Genomic DNA, 15,182 nt, shown 5'->3' with positions numbered 1-15,182 from the left:
CAACCCCCTCTCAGCTGTCATCCTCTCATTTATACCCTCAGACACTCAAATGCTCAGCCAATCATCATACAACATTCTCCAACATTCCAACCCATGTACTCCCCACTCTCACTCAGTCTACTTACCACATATACTCTAATAAACCCTCACTTACCATATTTACTGTATTATATATACAGGGACATCACAGCAGTCCATTTCCATTTTCAAACATGATTGCACAGAAATAAATCCCACTGAACTCAAAAAGTATACAAATGATCAAACCCTCCCTCCCTTCTCCTCCCTCCTATCCCCTCCCTTTTGCCCCTTCCCTCCCCTTCCTTTCCCCTCCCTTCCCATCCCCTTCCAATCCTCTCCTTCCCCTTCCCCCTTCTCCCTCTCCACTTCCCCCTCCCCATGGTAAGTTTTACCTATCTTAAGCATGATTGCATAGGAGTAAATACCATTGAACTCTATAAGCATACAAATAATCAAACCTCCCCTCCCCCCTTCTTTGCCCCCTCCAATCCGCCCCTTCCCCCTCCCCCTCCTCCATGGTCAGTTTTACCTATCCTAACCATGATTCCATAGGAGTAAATCCCATGCATGCAAATTATGACCTACCTTTCCCCTCCTTCCCCTCTCCTCTCCCTTCCTCCTCCCCTCCCTACTTCCTTCTTCCTCCTCCCCTGCCCACTCCAGCCCTCCCTCCCCCCCGGTCAGTTTTACCTATCCTAAGCATGATTGCATGGGAGTAAATCCCACTGAATTCAATAAACATGCAAACCTGTCCTTCTCCCCCCTTCCCCCTCCTGCCTGCTCCCATCCCCCTCCTCCCCTCTGCCCTTCCTCCTCTTCCTCCTTCTCCCCTCCCCATTCTCTGTGGTCAGTTTCACCTATCCTAAGCATGATTGCAGGGGAGTAAATCCTGCTGAAATCAGTAAGCATGCAAATGATTTTAAGAATGTACCTATAGTTGTTTAAGAATGTACCTATAGCCAACAGATATTTCTATCAAACTTTAAAAAGCAGGGAAATTGGGCAGCTATAGTGAATGCACCAGGGGAGCAGGAGACCTGACCTCCTCTCTGAGATATTGTACTGCTCTACAAATTTGTCAAAATGCAAACACAAATTGGGTTGGTCTTTCATAGTCATGGATATATCACCGGATTTTTCAATGCACCGGAGAAGGAGGAGAACTTTGAATGGGAACAAGACACCAGTGATGTGTCTTCAGGTATGCAGGAGTATGCGACTTCCACACTGCGGACAGTGACACCTCTGCCCCCATGGATCTTATTACCAGCAAGGAAGCCAATCCCCACCAAGAGGACTCTCCACACGTCTCTCAACCCCCTTCCGCTGCCCACTCTACTGTCATTGCTACATAGCCCTCCCCCTCCTGCTGAGGAGGACTCTTCTGAGCTGGCCCAGCCACCCTCACCCATCACCGCAGGCCTAAGGTCAGTGAAGGGGCATGTCTTAGTGCAGTACAGTTATGCCTTGCATCTTCTAATTATGAGATTGAAGTCTATGTAATCTGTAAACTGATTAATGAAGCACTCTGAGCTTACTTTATCCGTTAAAACTACTAAAGAAAAACTCACTTCCGCGTCCGAATCTGTCTTTGTTGGTTTCAGGTAGGACAACCTTCAAAGCAGCACCAGCTAACGGATCCCACCCCTAATGTATATGCATATTAGTTCTTCTGTACATCCCTTTTCAGTAGTGATTTTAATCAAAAAATAATAATGTAGGACCATCAAATTCCACAAGTTTCATGTTGTACCTGCTTCTTCAGATCTTTTGCTGAATTAGTGCAGCAGTGCTCATTTGCAGTACCAGGATCTTAACAAGCAAAGGGGCGTATTATGCAACACAGGTCCAACAATCAGAGTCCTCTTGCTGAATGCAGAGAAAAGACTGACCCTTTCCCCTCCTCTTCTTTTCAGGGCCTGCGTACACCAATGCTTCGCTGCCCATCACAACGGCTGTTAGACCGAATAGTGAGGCGATATGCTGAAGTGCCAGATGCTGGCAGTGTCTACATGGACCATTTCACAGACCGGGATAAACTACGCCTCCTCTACACACTCTCAGTTAATGCACATCCCATTATGTTACAGGTACAATTGCATTTGTCTTCCTGTAGTGTGAATTACCACCCTAAGACCCAATTTCACATCATTTTGACCAACTGGAGCAACAATACACTTGGGTTGAAAATAGGGATCAGTAGATTTCATAACTACTCTGCTGCATAGAGTATTACAGATGCTAAAAACTAGCCTAAATTTTCAAGCCAAATGGGCTGAACGCTTACCTCCCTAGAAATCAAGAACAGTCTTGTAAACCCAGAATCAATATATACTATACTGTGATTCACTCTATGATAAGCTGTGCTCAAATGAAAAATGGCAGTGGGTGGGAATATATTATTTTGTTAAGTAATATTAAGTACATACAAGTTCTGATGAACTGATTATGATAGCTAATTCAAACAACTCCACTATGGGCATGTATCAAACCATACAGACACACCTTCTTACTGTATACACACACAACATACTGAAAATCTGCATTGCAAGCTGGGCCATTTGAATTAGCCATTATTAAACTTACTGAAGTATGCAAAATGAACCAAGTGACAAAAAACAGCAGTTGATTCATGCAAGCAACAGCCAATTCACTTAGCTGGTTTCCAATGTGCACACTGAAGCCATTCAGAAAGAGAGAGACAAAGTCAGCACAAAGAGAAGTCACAAAGTGATGTTCTACATCAACTTCAGACTGCTGATTAAAGCATAACGGGAGATATTCAACATTAGCAATTTTGTACTTAGAAGAATTTAAGAGGGCAGCTCGTTCTATTTTACCACTTATGTCTTGTTTCTGGAAATCATGGCTATATTTGCCCCTCTTATAGCAAGCCAAACAAATGGTTCATGTGCCACAGTACCATGGGCCCCAGACCACTGCAGACCATAAATGACAATCATTGGGATTCCAAGTGGAAGACTTTTGCAAATGTGAGTCCCCTTTAGTAGAGATGTCAGAGGTTGAACTTGGGGGCCTTGTGCACGCAAAATATGCACACGACTACCAAGCTAGAGCACATACATCAACAATTCTAGAGGATATGGTTCTTTTTCTAACCAGCTATATGCCTCTATTGTTTTCATTGAAGACACACTTCATGATTATTGGCATTTTTCTTTCTTACTGTTGACAAAGGTGGAAACAACCATTCACCACTAATGAAACTCCAATAAATACAATGAGTTATTTTATTGACTAGTATGGATTTTTAAGATAACTATAGCCTTGGAGTAGCTGTTCAACTGAGAGTCTCTTAAAACAGAGTTTAAAGGTGAACTTTGTGTTAACTTCAGCCAAGTTAGATAGATGTGTACTTAAATTGGTCTTAGTTTATGTTCTCAACTGGTTGGCAGGTTCATATGGGAGAAGGTGGCTCTGTTAATATGATTAGTATTCCAAATTCATTCTTTTTTATTTTTTGTAAATTGCAAAAATATACATTTTATGTTTATGCTTTACTTTGCATTGTTTGTTACTTTCACTAGTTTGTATCTGATATTACCTTTTTCAGCACATAGCCACTTTAGCATTTGCAGTGAAAGCTGATGATTGCTGTGCAATTTGCAAAAGTTGGTTACTCATTTATGCATCTAGGAGAGGTACCTGTGCTTTCATCCACTCAGGTAGCATTGTAGCAAGTGTTATTTAAACTTCAGATAATTCTGTTAAATTAGGGGGGGAAAGTGTAAGCAAAACTCATTTACAGCTTTATCCTTTACTTGGTCTATTAATTCCACTTCACCCTTCAACTAAAAGAACAACAACCTTTAAGCATGAGCGAAGATGCAGAATGTATAATTGTGACACACCAAATCAATAAAAAGTAATGTCTTCCTGAAGTGACTTTTTCTATGCATAAAAGTTAGTTATGAACAAAATAGAAAAATATTATGCAATTATACTTGGTGTCAGTGTGTGTGTATGTCCAGGAGAGAGAGAGAGAGAGTGAGAGAGCAACTGCACGTAACTGATTACAGATGTTTATCCCCTGTTCTCACTCCTGTTTTGTTCAGGTATAGGGAACCTTTGGCCCTTCAAGTATTGCTGAACTACAACTCCCATCAACCCCACAAAGCATGACTAATGGCCAGGGATGATGGGAACTATAGTTCAGCAACATCCGGAGGACCAAACGTTCCCCACACCTTGTCTTGTTCAAATGTGGTGAGATTTAAAAAAAGAACAGTCTTATGAGGCTATGTTGTGCTTTCAGTTTTCTAAACAATGGGTTGGGCTTTCAGTCAATATTAGAAGGCACAATAAAAACACACACAACAGACACAGTACCAATACTATCACAGTACATAGCCTAACAACATCTAAAAGACAACAATAAACACAAAACTCTGGAAAAACTTCACCAAAATAATAACAAACTATACTAGTCTAAAAGCAAGCTGGGATGGAGCCAGGATGACCTCCCTTGAGAGGCTGTTTCAGCCTTGGGGGACTTAGCTAAAAAAGACTCAGGTTCCCACTCATTGTGTTTCTGACAGTGGGTGGGAGGATCTAGAGTAGAGTCTTGGAAGAAGACTGAAGATGTCAGGCAGGCTGACACATGAAAAGGCACAGGTCTTTTAGGGCCTCAAGGTCAAGCCCAACATAGAAAACAAACTGGCAAACAGTGAAACTGATACAAGATCAGTATCTCATCAGCCGGCTCCATACAGAACCCTGGAACTTGCATTTTGAAGCAATTGGAAGTTCTGGATCATCTTCAGTGACAGCCCCATGTGGACAGCATTACAGCTATTTGGTCTGGAAGGGGCTACCACATGAATATTACCAGGCTAGTGACTAGACTAGATTTGCGACCAAAGCAGGAAACAATAAATCACCGAGTTCTGTTCCTTAAGACCACTAATAAAATTTTCAAAATAATATGATGTCATTTGAAAATAGGAAAATAGGAAGCTGCCTTACACCAAATCAGACCAGTGGTCCATCTAGCTCAGTATTGTCTGCACTGACTGGCAGAAGCTCTCTAGAGCTTCAGGCACGGGATCTCTCCCAATCCTACCTGGACATACCAGGAATTAATTAATTAATTAATATGATATGATAGCACTCTTCAAGTACATGAAAGGTTGTCACATAGAGGAGGGCCAGGATCTCTTCTCAATCATCCCAGAGTGCAGGACATGGAATAATTGGCTCAAGTTGCAGGAAGCCAGATTTCAACTGGACATCAAGAAAAACTTCCTAACTGTTAGAGCCATACGACAATGGAACCAATTACCTAGAGAGGTAATGGGCTCTCCGACACTGGAGGCATTCACGAGGCAGCTGGACAGCCATCTGTCGGGAATGCTTTTATTTGGATTCCTGCATTGAGCAGGGGGTTGGACTTGATGGCCTTATAGGCCCCTTCCAACTCTACTATTCTATGATTCTATGAATTAATTAATATCCCACCCTTCCTCCCAGTAGGAGCCCAGGGTGGCAAACAAAACCACTACAAACACTCTAAAACATCTTAAAAACAGACTGTAAAATATATTAAAACAAAACATCTTTAAAAACATTAATTGAACTTGTGACCTTATGCATGCAAGGCATGAGCTACAGCCCATCCATAAGATTGTATAAGAAAGGGGATATCAAAGCAGAGGGTACCTTCCACAATAAATGGCTAAAATTTGTTACACAACTTGTTACACAAGTAACTCTTAAAAAGTTGATTACTACAAAGTTCCCTTTTCTTCCACTTGTGGAGATTCACATGGAAGTAACTTGATGCTATAACTACTGAGCATTATGGGTGAGAGCCATTTTGATATCAGAGAGAAGATATCTCTGCAATTAGTTTGCCTTTTCTGAGTAAAAGAGGGAGGTTTTTATTTTGACTACCTCAGGAGAATCAGCTTTACATTTTTGGAGCTGAGTGGCAGAGGTGGCGGGGTGTTGCTGTTACACTGGGACTGATGTTGCTATGAATGTTCTTGTGGTGTGCTTGCTTTGACATTTCATAATATCTACTCAGATGTTATATATGTAAAAAAGCAAAATATTACAAAACATGTAAGCCTTCAGTACACACTTCTTTTTAAATGTATTTTATTGAGATTTTTGTAACAAACAAGTAAAGAATTCACTAATAGGCAAAAAACCTTGCAGTTTAAGAATGTACCTATAGCCCACAGATATTTCTATCAAACTTTAAAAAGCAGGGAAATTGGGCAGCTATAGTGAATGCACCAGGGGAACAGGACACCTGACCTCCTGTCTGAGATATTGGACTGCCCTACAAATTTGTCAAAATGCAAACACAATTTGGGTTGGTCTTTCACAGTCCAATCCATTTGCTGTGTAGCTTGGAAGAATTGGGTAACATGTGCCGCTGAGCATATGGTGAGTGGTGGCAACACCTGCCATCTCCAAAGATGGAGAATTATATTTTTGAATGATTGTTGGTGTTCTTCTTACTTTGCTTCTTTCCTATGTTACTAATGTTTCTACAGAGAATCTAAACCAGAAAATTTTATTTCCCTCATTATTCATCCTAAAAATCTGTGTCAAATTTATTTTCATTAATTTAAAAGTCTTTTTATTGGTCAGTGTCATATGATGGTGAAGACAGCCTTTTGTGTTTCAAATTGGAGGTTATGTTCTATTTCTATTTTGGGTGCATTAACAGTTGAATCTGAAACTGCTACTTCAGCAATGACTCTAGCTGTTGGAAAAAAGAGGATGTATGTTTTCAGCCTCCTATGTTTAAACCACTTCATTTAAGGCAAGGTGGGCACGATCAATTAAAAACATAGAGCACACCTAGAATTTTGCTAGAATATATATCACCTCCCACTGTTTTTTTGTGTGCAAATTGAGACACTTCTGAGGTCTGCTGGAGACTATTCTGCAGAAGTCAGTGCCATTATTCCACAATTATGTTTGGAGTTTTTTTAGTGTAAATTACACAAAGTGTTGCCGTACTTGACATATTCACAGAAACAGAAGCAAAAGAAAATGATTTCCTATAGGAAACTTCACTAAAATTGCAAAGTAAATGAGACATATTTAAAGTGACTATCTGAACTATATGAACTGTCTTAATAATGTTGCTTCCTCCCTGCTATAACAAGATCAGCACGCACATGTCTTCTTTCTATTCTTTGGGCTGATTGCAGGTGTTGCCACCACTCACCATATGCTCAGAGGCACATGTTACCCAAGTCTTCCAAGCTACACAGGAAGTGGATTGGACTGTGAAAGACCAACCGAAATTGTGTTTGCATTTTGACAAATTTGTAGGGCAGTCCAATATCTCAGAGAGGAGTTCAGGTCTCCTGCTCCCCTGGTGCATTCACTATAGATGCCCAATCTCCCTGCTTTTTAAAGTTTGATAGAAATATCTGTGGGCTATAGGTACATTCTTAAACTGCAAGGGTTTTTTTTTTGCCTATTAGTGAATTTCCCTGCTTTTTAATCCGAGAGGTAAGAAATGGGATCCTGTGCAAGTTTGCTGAGAATGGATTGATCATTTGCATGCTTACTGAGTTCAGTGGGATTTATTGCCCTGCAATCATGCTTAGGATAGGTGAAACTGACCACAGGGGATGGGGAAGGGAGGAGGAGGAGGAGGAGGAGGGAGGGGTGGAAAGGCAGAGGGGAGGACTGGGATGGGAGCCGGCAGGAGGGAGAGGGGAGAAGGACATATGTGATCATTGGCATATTTGAGTTCAGTGGGATTTACTCCCGTGCAATCATGCTTAGGATAGGTAAAACTGACTGGGGGGGAGGATGGAGGGCTGAAGTGGGCAGGGGAGGAGGAAGAAGTAAGAGGGGAGGGGAGGAGGAAGGGAGGAGGAAGGGAGAGGAAAGGGGAAGGAGGGGAAAGGCAGGTCTGATCATTTGGATGATTATTGAGTTCAATTGGATTTACTCCTATGCAATCATGATTAGGATAGGTAAAGCTGACCATGGGGGAGAGGGAGGGGGAAGGGGAAGGAGCATATTGGAGGGGGGCAAAGGAAGGAGGAGGAGAGGGCAGATTTGATCATTTGCATGCTTATAGAGTTCAGTGGTATTTACTTCCGTGCAATCATGCTTAAGATAGGTAAAACTGACCATGGGGAGGAGGAAGGGGAGGTGGAGGAGGGGGAAGGGGAAGGAGGGGGAAGGGGAAGGAGGGGATTGGAAGGGGAGGGGCAAAGGAAGGGAGAGGGAAGGGGCAAGAGGGAAGGGGCAAGAGGGAAGGGGCAAGAGGGAGGGGATAGGAGGGAGGGGATAGGAGGGAAGAGAAGGGAGGGAAGAGAAGGGAGGGAGGGATTGGTCATTTGCATACTTTTTGAGTTCAGTGGGATTTATTTCTGTGCAATCATGTTTGAAAATGGAAATGGACTGCCTTCGACTGGACTTATAGCAACATTTGAATAGGGTTTTCATGGTAAATGGTATTCAGAGGTGGTTTTACCATTGCCTTCCTCTGAGGCTGAGAGGCAGTGACTGGCCCAAGGTCACCCAGTGAGCTTCATGGCTGTGTGGAGATTCGAACCCTGGTTTCCCAGGTCCTAGTCCAACACTGACCTGGGGGAGGGGCAGGGAGGGGGGAGGGGAGGAGATTGGGTGGGTGGGCACTGGGCAGAAGGGAAGCAACAGTATCATTGCTTTTCAGCATTTCCCTTTTTATTCTACAGAAGGCACATGCAGCCTCCCACTAGGGTTGCCAGGTTCAGGGCCAGAGACTGATCCTGTATCTTTTGGAGAAGAGAATGTCAGCCAAGTGCAGGTGTTCTTGCAACAATGTAATGGAAAAAACCGCAAGGTGGAATTCTCCCTTCCCCCTGCACAACTTTTAAAGATACAGAAGACCTCTTGGAGGCTGGACCTGGCAACCCTACCTCCCACTCAAATTTAAAACAAACCTGTCCCTGGCCACATCCACACCAGGCCTCTATTACGCTTTGGACAATCATTATTTATTTATTTGTTTGTTGTATTTATATACCGCCCCATAGCCAAAGCTCTGTGGGTGGTTTACAACAACTAAAAACATTAAAAACAAATATACAAATTTAAAAACACATATTTTAAAAACAATTTAAAACACAATTTAAAACAATTTATCATGGCTTCTCTCAATGCCATGGCTCAAAGCCAATCATGGCTTCTCTCAAAGAATCCTGGGAAATATAGTTAGTGAAGGGTGCTGAGAGTTAGGAGACGCCCTGTTCCTCTCACAGACCTTCAATCAGAGTGGCTGACTGTTAAACCATTCTCTCAGGGGAATAGAAGTCTGGTGTTGGTTAAAAATCTTTTAATGGGATTCGAGAATGACTGAGAAATTGAAATGAACAAATTGAATCTACAGGTTATCCAACTATCAGCCCATGTCCCAGAATATAAATATTAATCAACATCCATCTGCAAGGCCATTGAGAAAGACTTTCCAGTCGAAACGCATCTGGCCAACATATGCACTTTGAATTCTCTGGGTATTGAGTTTTGCTAATAGGCGGTTGCTTAGTAGTCAGTTTAGGATAACAGTTTGGTACTGTTTTGATTTTCTCATCCTCTATCTTGTATGGACATGGGTCCTGCATAGAATCTGTTCTTTGACCGCTTTTGTTTTATTATATGCACTATATGCACTATATACTTTTATGAGTATTTTTATTTGCCAGCATACACGTTTGTATTAAAACATTTTATTTCTACATACATTATTCTCTACATTTATACCTTAACTCTCTGGAGTAATTGGCTTCAAGCCAAAATTTCTTAAATTAATTAAAAATCAGCCAGGCATTTTTTAAACTTTTAAACTGCAGAAGATGAAGGTCAGAGTATGGGGCAAGGTCAGTATTAGGATTACAGGTACTCTGTGAACATGGCTGATTTTTAATAAATTTCAACAGATTATGAGAACTCTCAGAGAAAAAAGTGCAAAAGGGCTCTGGGTTTTTTTCTCTCTTTTTAGACTTTGAACTGTCTATTCTCTGTGACGGTTTTGTGTATCGCCATGAAAATTGACAGGGTTGTTAAGCAAGCATTTCTGAGTTCGAGACTGTAAGTTTGGTAAGGTTTTATTTTGAAATGAGCTTATGGGAAGCATCAGAATGGCATGGGGGTATTTTCAATTTAACATTGCAGAATGTGAAAAATCCATGCTGGCTATAGTATACAGCCACTCTTGTGGCTGTATAACTCATGGCTGTATAATAACAAGCAACAATAAAGATCACAAACATAATCACAAAGTTTCAGCATTACATTTCAAGTAATCGAGAAAAAAAGGGGGGGAGGAACAAGGGGAGATCAGCATGCAGTCAAAAGCTTCCCAACAAGAATCTTATTGAAATCCTCTCCAGAACTGTCTTTGGTGGTCTACTGCCTCCAGCCAAATTATTCACAAATGACAGGAAAGGGAACCATGTTTCTTCAAAGGAGCCCAGTTTGGGGTGACCCCTAGCTTGCCAAAACCGATTGTGTCAATTTCTCAGAGAGAGCCAGGGACCATATAAGGGTATACCAGTTACTCAGAGTGAACTTTGAGGATGATTTCCAACCCCCCCCCACACACACACAATCATCTACAGTGTGCCACCACCACCAGCAGGACAGTAAGATCCATATGTATAAATTAGGTCCCAACTTTATAAAGAGAAGCACCAAAGCTGGTGATTTGGAAACTGTCTGGTTAGTAATTTTTGAGACGTGATCAAACACCAAATCCCAGAAACCTGCTACATGGTGGCATTGCCACCAATATGGAAAAGAGATTCCCTTAACACACAACCTCTCTAGCAATTGGGAGACATAGTGGGGTTCATATAATTTGGGCAAGCAGGTGTCAAGTACCACCCATGAGCCACCTTAAGTGTTGTTTCCCTTACTGCTGCTGAATTAGTTTTGAAGGAGGGGTTGGTCTAAATAGAATTCCAGGTCACGTTAGATATAGATTCACCTAGATCTCCCTCCCACGCCAGTTTAAGCCCTCCCAAATCCTCATAGGACTTGCAGACTAGCATATTATAAAAAAGAGAAATGGTATTCCTAGGCTTGTTTGATTGTTGAATATATTCTTTTTCAAATAGCATAAGCATCCTATTAAGTCTGTCCCATTCCTGGTATCTACTTGCAAAAATATGAAGTTGGGTGGCATGTAGCTAAGAACAACCAGTTGCAGGGAAAGAGGCTAAAAGGTGTTTAGTACTCACTTCTTCAATAGTAAATGGAACCTGAAAAGCTGCAGTGGAACATCTCACTGCTTGCAGAACTGAGGAGGGCAAAACAATGAAACAATTAGTTATGCAAGATTGAAGGGGCTTTTAAAGTGGACATTCTTATTTGCACATCATTATATAAACTGTTCCATTTTATCACTAACACATTTTGCATTTCCTCTGTTGGACAGATTTTCCCTGGAGCAGAAGGGTGGCCTTTTCCAAAATACTTAGGGTCCTGTGGCCGGCTGATAATTACTACCAGCACTAGACCTTTGAAGGAATTTTATGGCTTATCTTCTGACATGGCAGCAGACCTAGCTCTTCAGCTCCTGGCTATTATTGATTCCATGAGGAACAATGACCTGAACTATTTCTTCTACTTTACCCATGTTGATGCTGGTACATTTGGCGTTTTCAACAATGGACATCTATTTATCCGGGATGCCAGCACACTGGGAGTCATTGACAAGCAGGAAGGTACTCAGCTTCATCTTTGAATAAGTATTGGTCACAAGAGCATATGACTAGGCAGGGGAGGGAAATAGATTTTATTCATCTGTTCTTTAGTTTCAAGGTTTTGATGGTAGATCAGTTAATTAAAAAGTATAAGAGGTGGCAATCTATATACAAATATGAAGCCATCAAATACTGTCCAGCTGTGAAATTAACACATTCAGCAGAACTTATATAAACATATACATACACACAAACACCCATATAATGGCAGAAATCTTGAAATGAGGACATACCAATTCTAAACATACCCACTTGAAGCAAATCCAGAGAGAGATCCAAAGTAAAGCAAGAAAATTAATGTAAGTCACTCTGGGTCACTTTGTGAGAAAAGTGACCAGCAAATATAATTAATAACAATAAGGTGTGGGTTGGAAGAAAAGGGAGAGAATGGCTATCTTCCAATTAGAAAACATGTCTGAGGTGAGCATCAGGGTGGATGATAATGGTTAAAAAAAAATGTAACAGCAACTAGAGAAAACACACTAAATGGTCCATTACCAGTCATCTGGCAAGCACAGGTAATCTGACAGAACAAGCATCATGAATATGGGCAGGAACCAATCAAAGCACATTAGTTTAACAAGGGTGAGTAATATGGAAACTGAAGGAGACACAATTCTGGCTGTGGCATTTGAAAAGTGGGTGAAGTGTCCTGCTCATCAAGTGGTCCTGGGACAGCTATTCACTTTATAAAAGTATACCCAGCTCCTCTGGAAGAATAGGAAGAGAAAAAGAGAAGGTGTCTTAGGAATGCTTGCTATACTGTTTGATGGGTAGCTTGATGGTTCTCCAAATGAAAGATCCCTATCCACAAGTTATTCTAAACAGCTGTGGCAGCCAGAACAACTTTTATAAAAGGTAGACTGCTTGACTGATGGTGCTCACATACTCTGTACATTTTATAGCTTGAAACCAAAACCTGCAATGTTTAGATCTAATATCAGAATGTTAGATCAAAGCCAAAGTTGAGAAACATTATATACAGTACAGTCCTCATGGGACCATCTCATTTCAGAGTTTAAGTGGAGTGTCACATGTCTGTATGCAAAATAAGGCCTTGCGCTATGGAAAGGTAGGTTGCATGTCTGGGAGAGGGCTGGGACAGAACTCTTCTCTCAGATGTAATATGGGAATATTTTTGTTCTGGGAAGGCAGGAGGTGGTGGAGCACTCACACCTTGCCAGGTTAAAGCTGTTCTTTTTGTTTATGTCTTCTCCAAGTGGAGTAGTAAAAAAGGGATTGAGCCATTTGTACTCCAACTGACTTCAGATTCTAAATTTAAAATATTGCAGAAGGGTATAAGAATAATACTTTTTCATATAATCATGTTGTTGTTATGTGCCTTCAAGATTATGACTTATGGTGATCCTATGAATCAACAACCTCCAATAGCATCTGTTATAAACCACCCTGTTCAGATATTGTAAGTTCAGGTCTGTGGCTTCCTTTAGGGAATCAATCCATCTCTTGTTTGGCCTTCCTCTTTTTCTACTCCCTTCTGTTTTTCCCAGCATTATTGTCTTTTCTAGTGAATCATGTCTTCTCATGATGTGTCCAAAGTATGATAACCTTAGTTTCTTCATTTTAGCTTCTAGTGATAGTTCTGGTTTAATTTGTTCTAACACCCAATTGTTTGTCTTTTTCGCAGTCCATGGTATTTGCAAGGCTCTTCTCCAACACCACAACCATATAATCATATGCAATAATAATTAGTTAATATTTAAGCTGCCATAAGGTTATATGAGTGAATATTATCTTTATACACTTCTGCAATATTTTAAATCTAGATTCTGATGTCAGTTAGAGTACAAATCGCTCAACCCCTTTTGGTATACAAATGCCATAATCAGGGTTGATAAAAATCAATGATTTATTAAAAATTAAAAATAATAATCATATTTTTAAAATTTAAATCAGATTGTTTTATTTAAATTGGATTTCAACATTTTTCGAAAACAATTAGTAAAAAAAAGAGCTTAGATCAAAAGTATCATGAATACTTACAACTTCTAATTATATTCTGTGATTAACAGCACTTTATGGAGATGGGAGAAAACCTGAAACAGTCCTATTCTGCAGGTGGTGTACGTGAATTAGGGGAGATGAAGTAGATAAGAACAATGAGGAGACCACTGAAGTGGTAATCGAGCTCTTAACAGCAGTAGCCTCTTCTGCAGGTGTAGAGAGAATTTTTTCTCCCTTTGGATTAATTCATTCTAAATTAAGAAATAAGTTGGGAACTGAAAAAGCAGGAAAGCTTATATTTCTTTTCCAGTCAATGAACAAGAAAGGCAAAGGTGAAGAAAACTGAGTTAACTGTACCACCCAATATTTTTAGTTTCTCACGCTGATTTTGTTAAAATTGCCTAAATTATATTTTTTAAAGAACTTTACATTTATCTAAAAACTGAAATAGTTAACCTTTCAAAAATCTATGTGCATGTTTTGTTAATGTTGTTGATTGTTGAAGAAGAAAACTAACCATAAAAATAAACATTCTAATTGTTTGATTTATTTAATTTAAAAGCCTGTTTGGTGGTAGTGCTGATTCTGGCACATCATGACAAAAATATCATGATTAATTGGATAGTTGGGGCTGGTTTATCTCCTGAATGATTTCACAAGTTTATTCTGCTTTAGTACTAAAATGACCAAATTATCATCCCATTTTTTGATGAAAATTAATCTGATAACAATTCAGAAGAATTACTTAGTGTGTAGATGTAACTGTACTGCCTTCAAGTCGATCCCAACTTATGGCAACCGTATAAATAGGGTTTTCATGGTAAGCTGAAGCTGAAGGCAGTGACTGGCCCAAGGTCACCCAGTGCGCTTCATGGCTGGGTGGGGATTCAAACCCTGGTCTCCCAGGTCGTAGTCCAACACTCTACACCACAAACCTACATCTCTGAATATGCATTGCTATATTAAACAATAATGTACTTCTACTAAAAAATGATGATTAAATAGAATCTTCCTCACTAGTGATTTAAACTGTGATTTAAATCAGCGGTTCCCAACCTGGGGGCCAGGACCCCCAGGGGGGCTGCGAAGTAATCCAGAGGGGGCCATGAACAGTAAAGAAATGAATTATTATTTGTTATTTTTTAAAGAAGTCTTCACTCCCTCGACACTGTATGCTTCCCACTGGTGCTGCAGATGACACCTCCCCCTTGCTCCAAACAAGAGAGGAGGCCTTTTGCTGAAGTGCCAGAGCGTCTTTCAGGCGCACTAAGGGCAGGCATCTGCTTATAAAATACATAGCAGATGCCAAAGGAGGCTGAGGGTGGAGCTACCAGCAAGAAGAGGGGATTACTATCACTGATTCCCGTCTCCTTGCACTGCCGCTACTGGCAATGCCCTTACTTAGAATGAGAGGCGAGGGCTTTTTGTGAAGCAAAAAGAAGCAAGGCT

General features: G+C 40.7%; 1 protein-coding gene across 1 annotated transcript in view; it reads left to right on the top strand.

The window, feature by feature from the left end:
* DIPK2B (divergent protein kinase domain 2B) overlaps positions 1 to 15,182 on the top strand; it is a 55,302-nt gene that overhangs the window by 37,847 nt on the left and 2,273 nt on the right. Inside the window, exons 3-4 of the mRNA XM_061627507.1 lie at positions 1,938 to 2,111; positions 11,441 to 11,729. Coding sequence (XP_061483491.1) covers positions 1,938 to 2,111; positions 11,441 to 11,729 — 463 coding nt within the window. The remainder of the gene's footprint in view (positions 1 to 1,937; positions 2,112 to 11,440; positions 11,730 to 15,182) is intronic.

The sequence above is a fragment of the Rhineura floridana genome, chromosome 5, assembly GCF_030035675.1.
Source record: "Rhineura floridana isolate rRhiFlo1 chromosome 5, rRhiFlo1.hap2, whole genome shotgun sequence".
NCBI lineage: Eukaryota > Metazoa > Chordata > Lepidosauria > Squamata > Rhineuridae > Rhineura > Rhineura floridana.
This window is presented reverse-complemented; position numbering and strand designations above follow the sequence as displayed.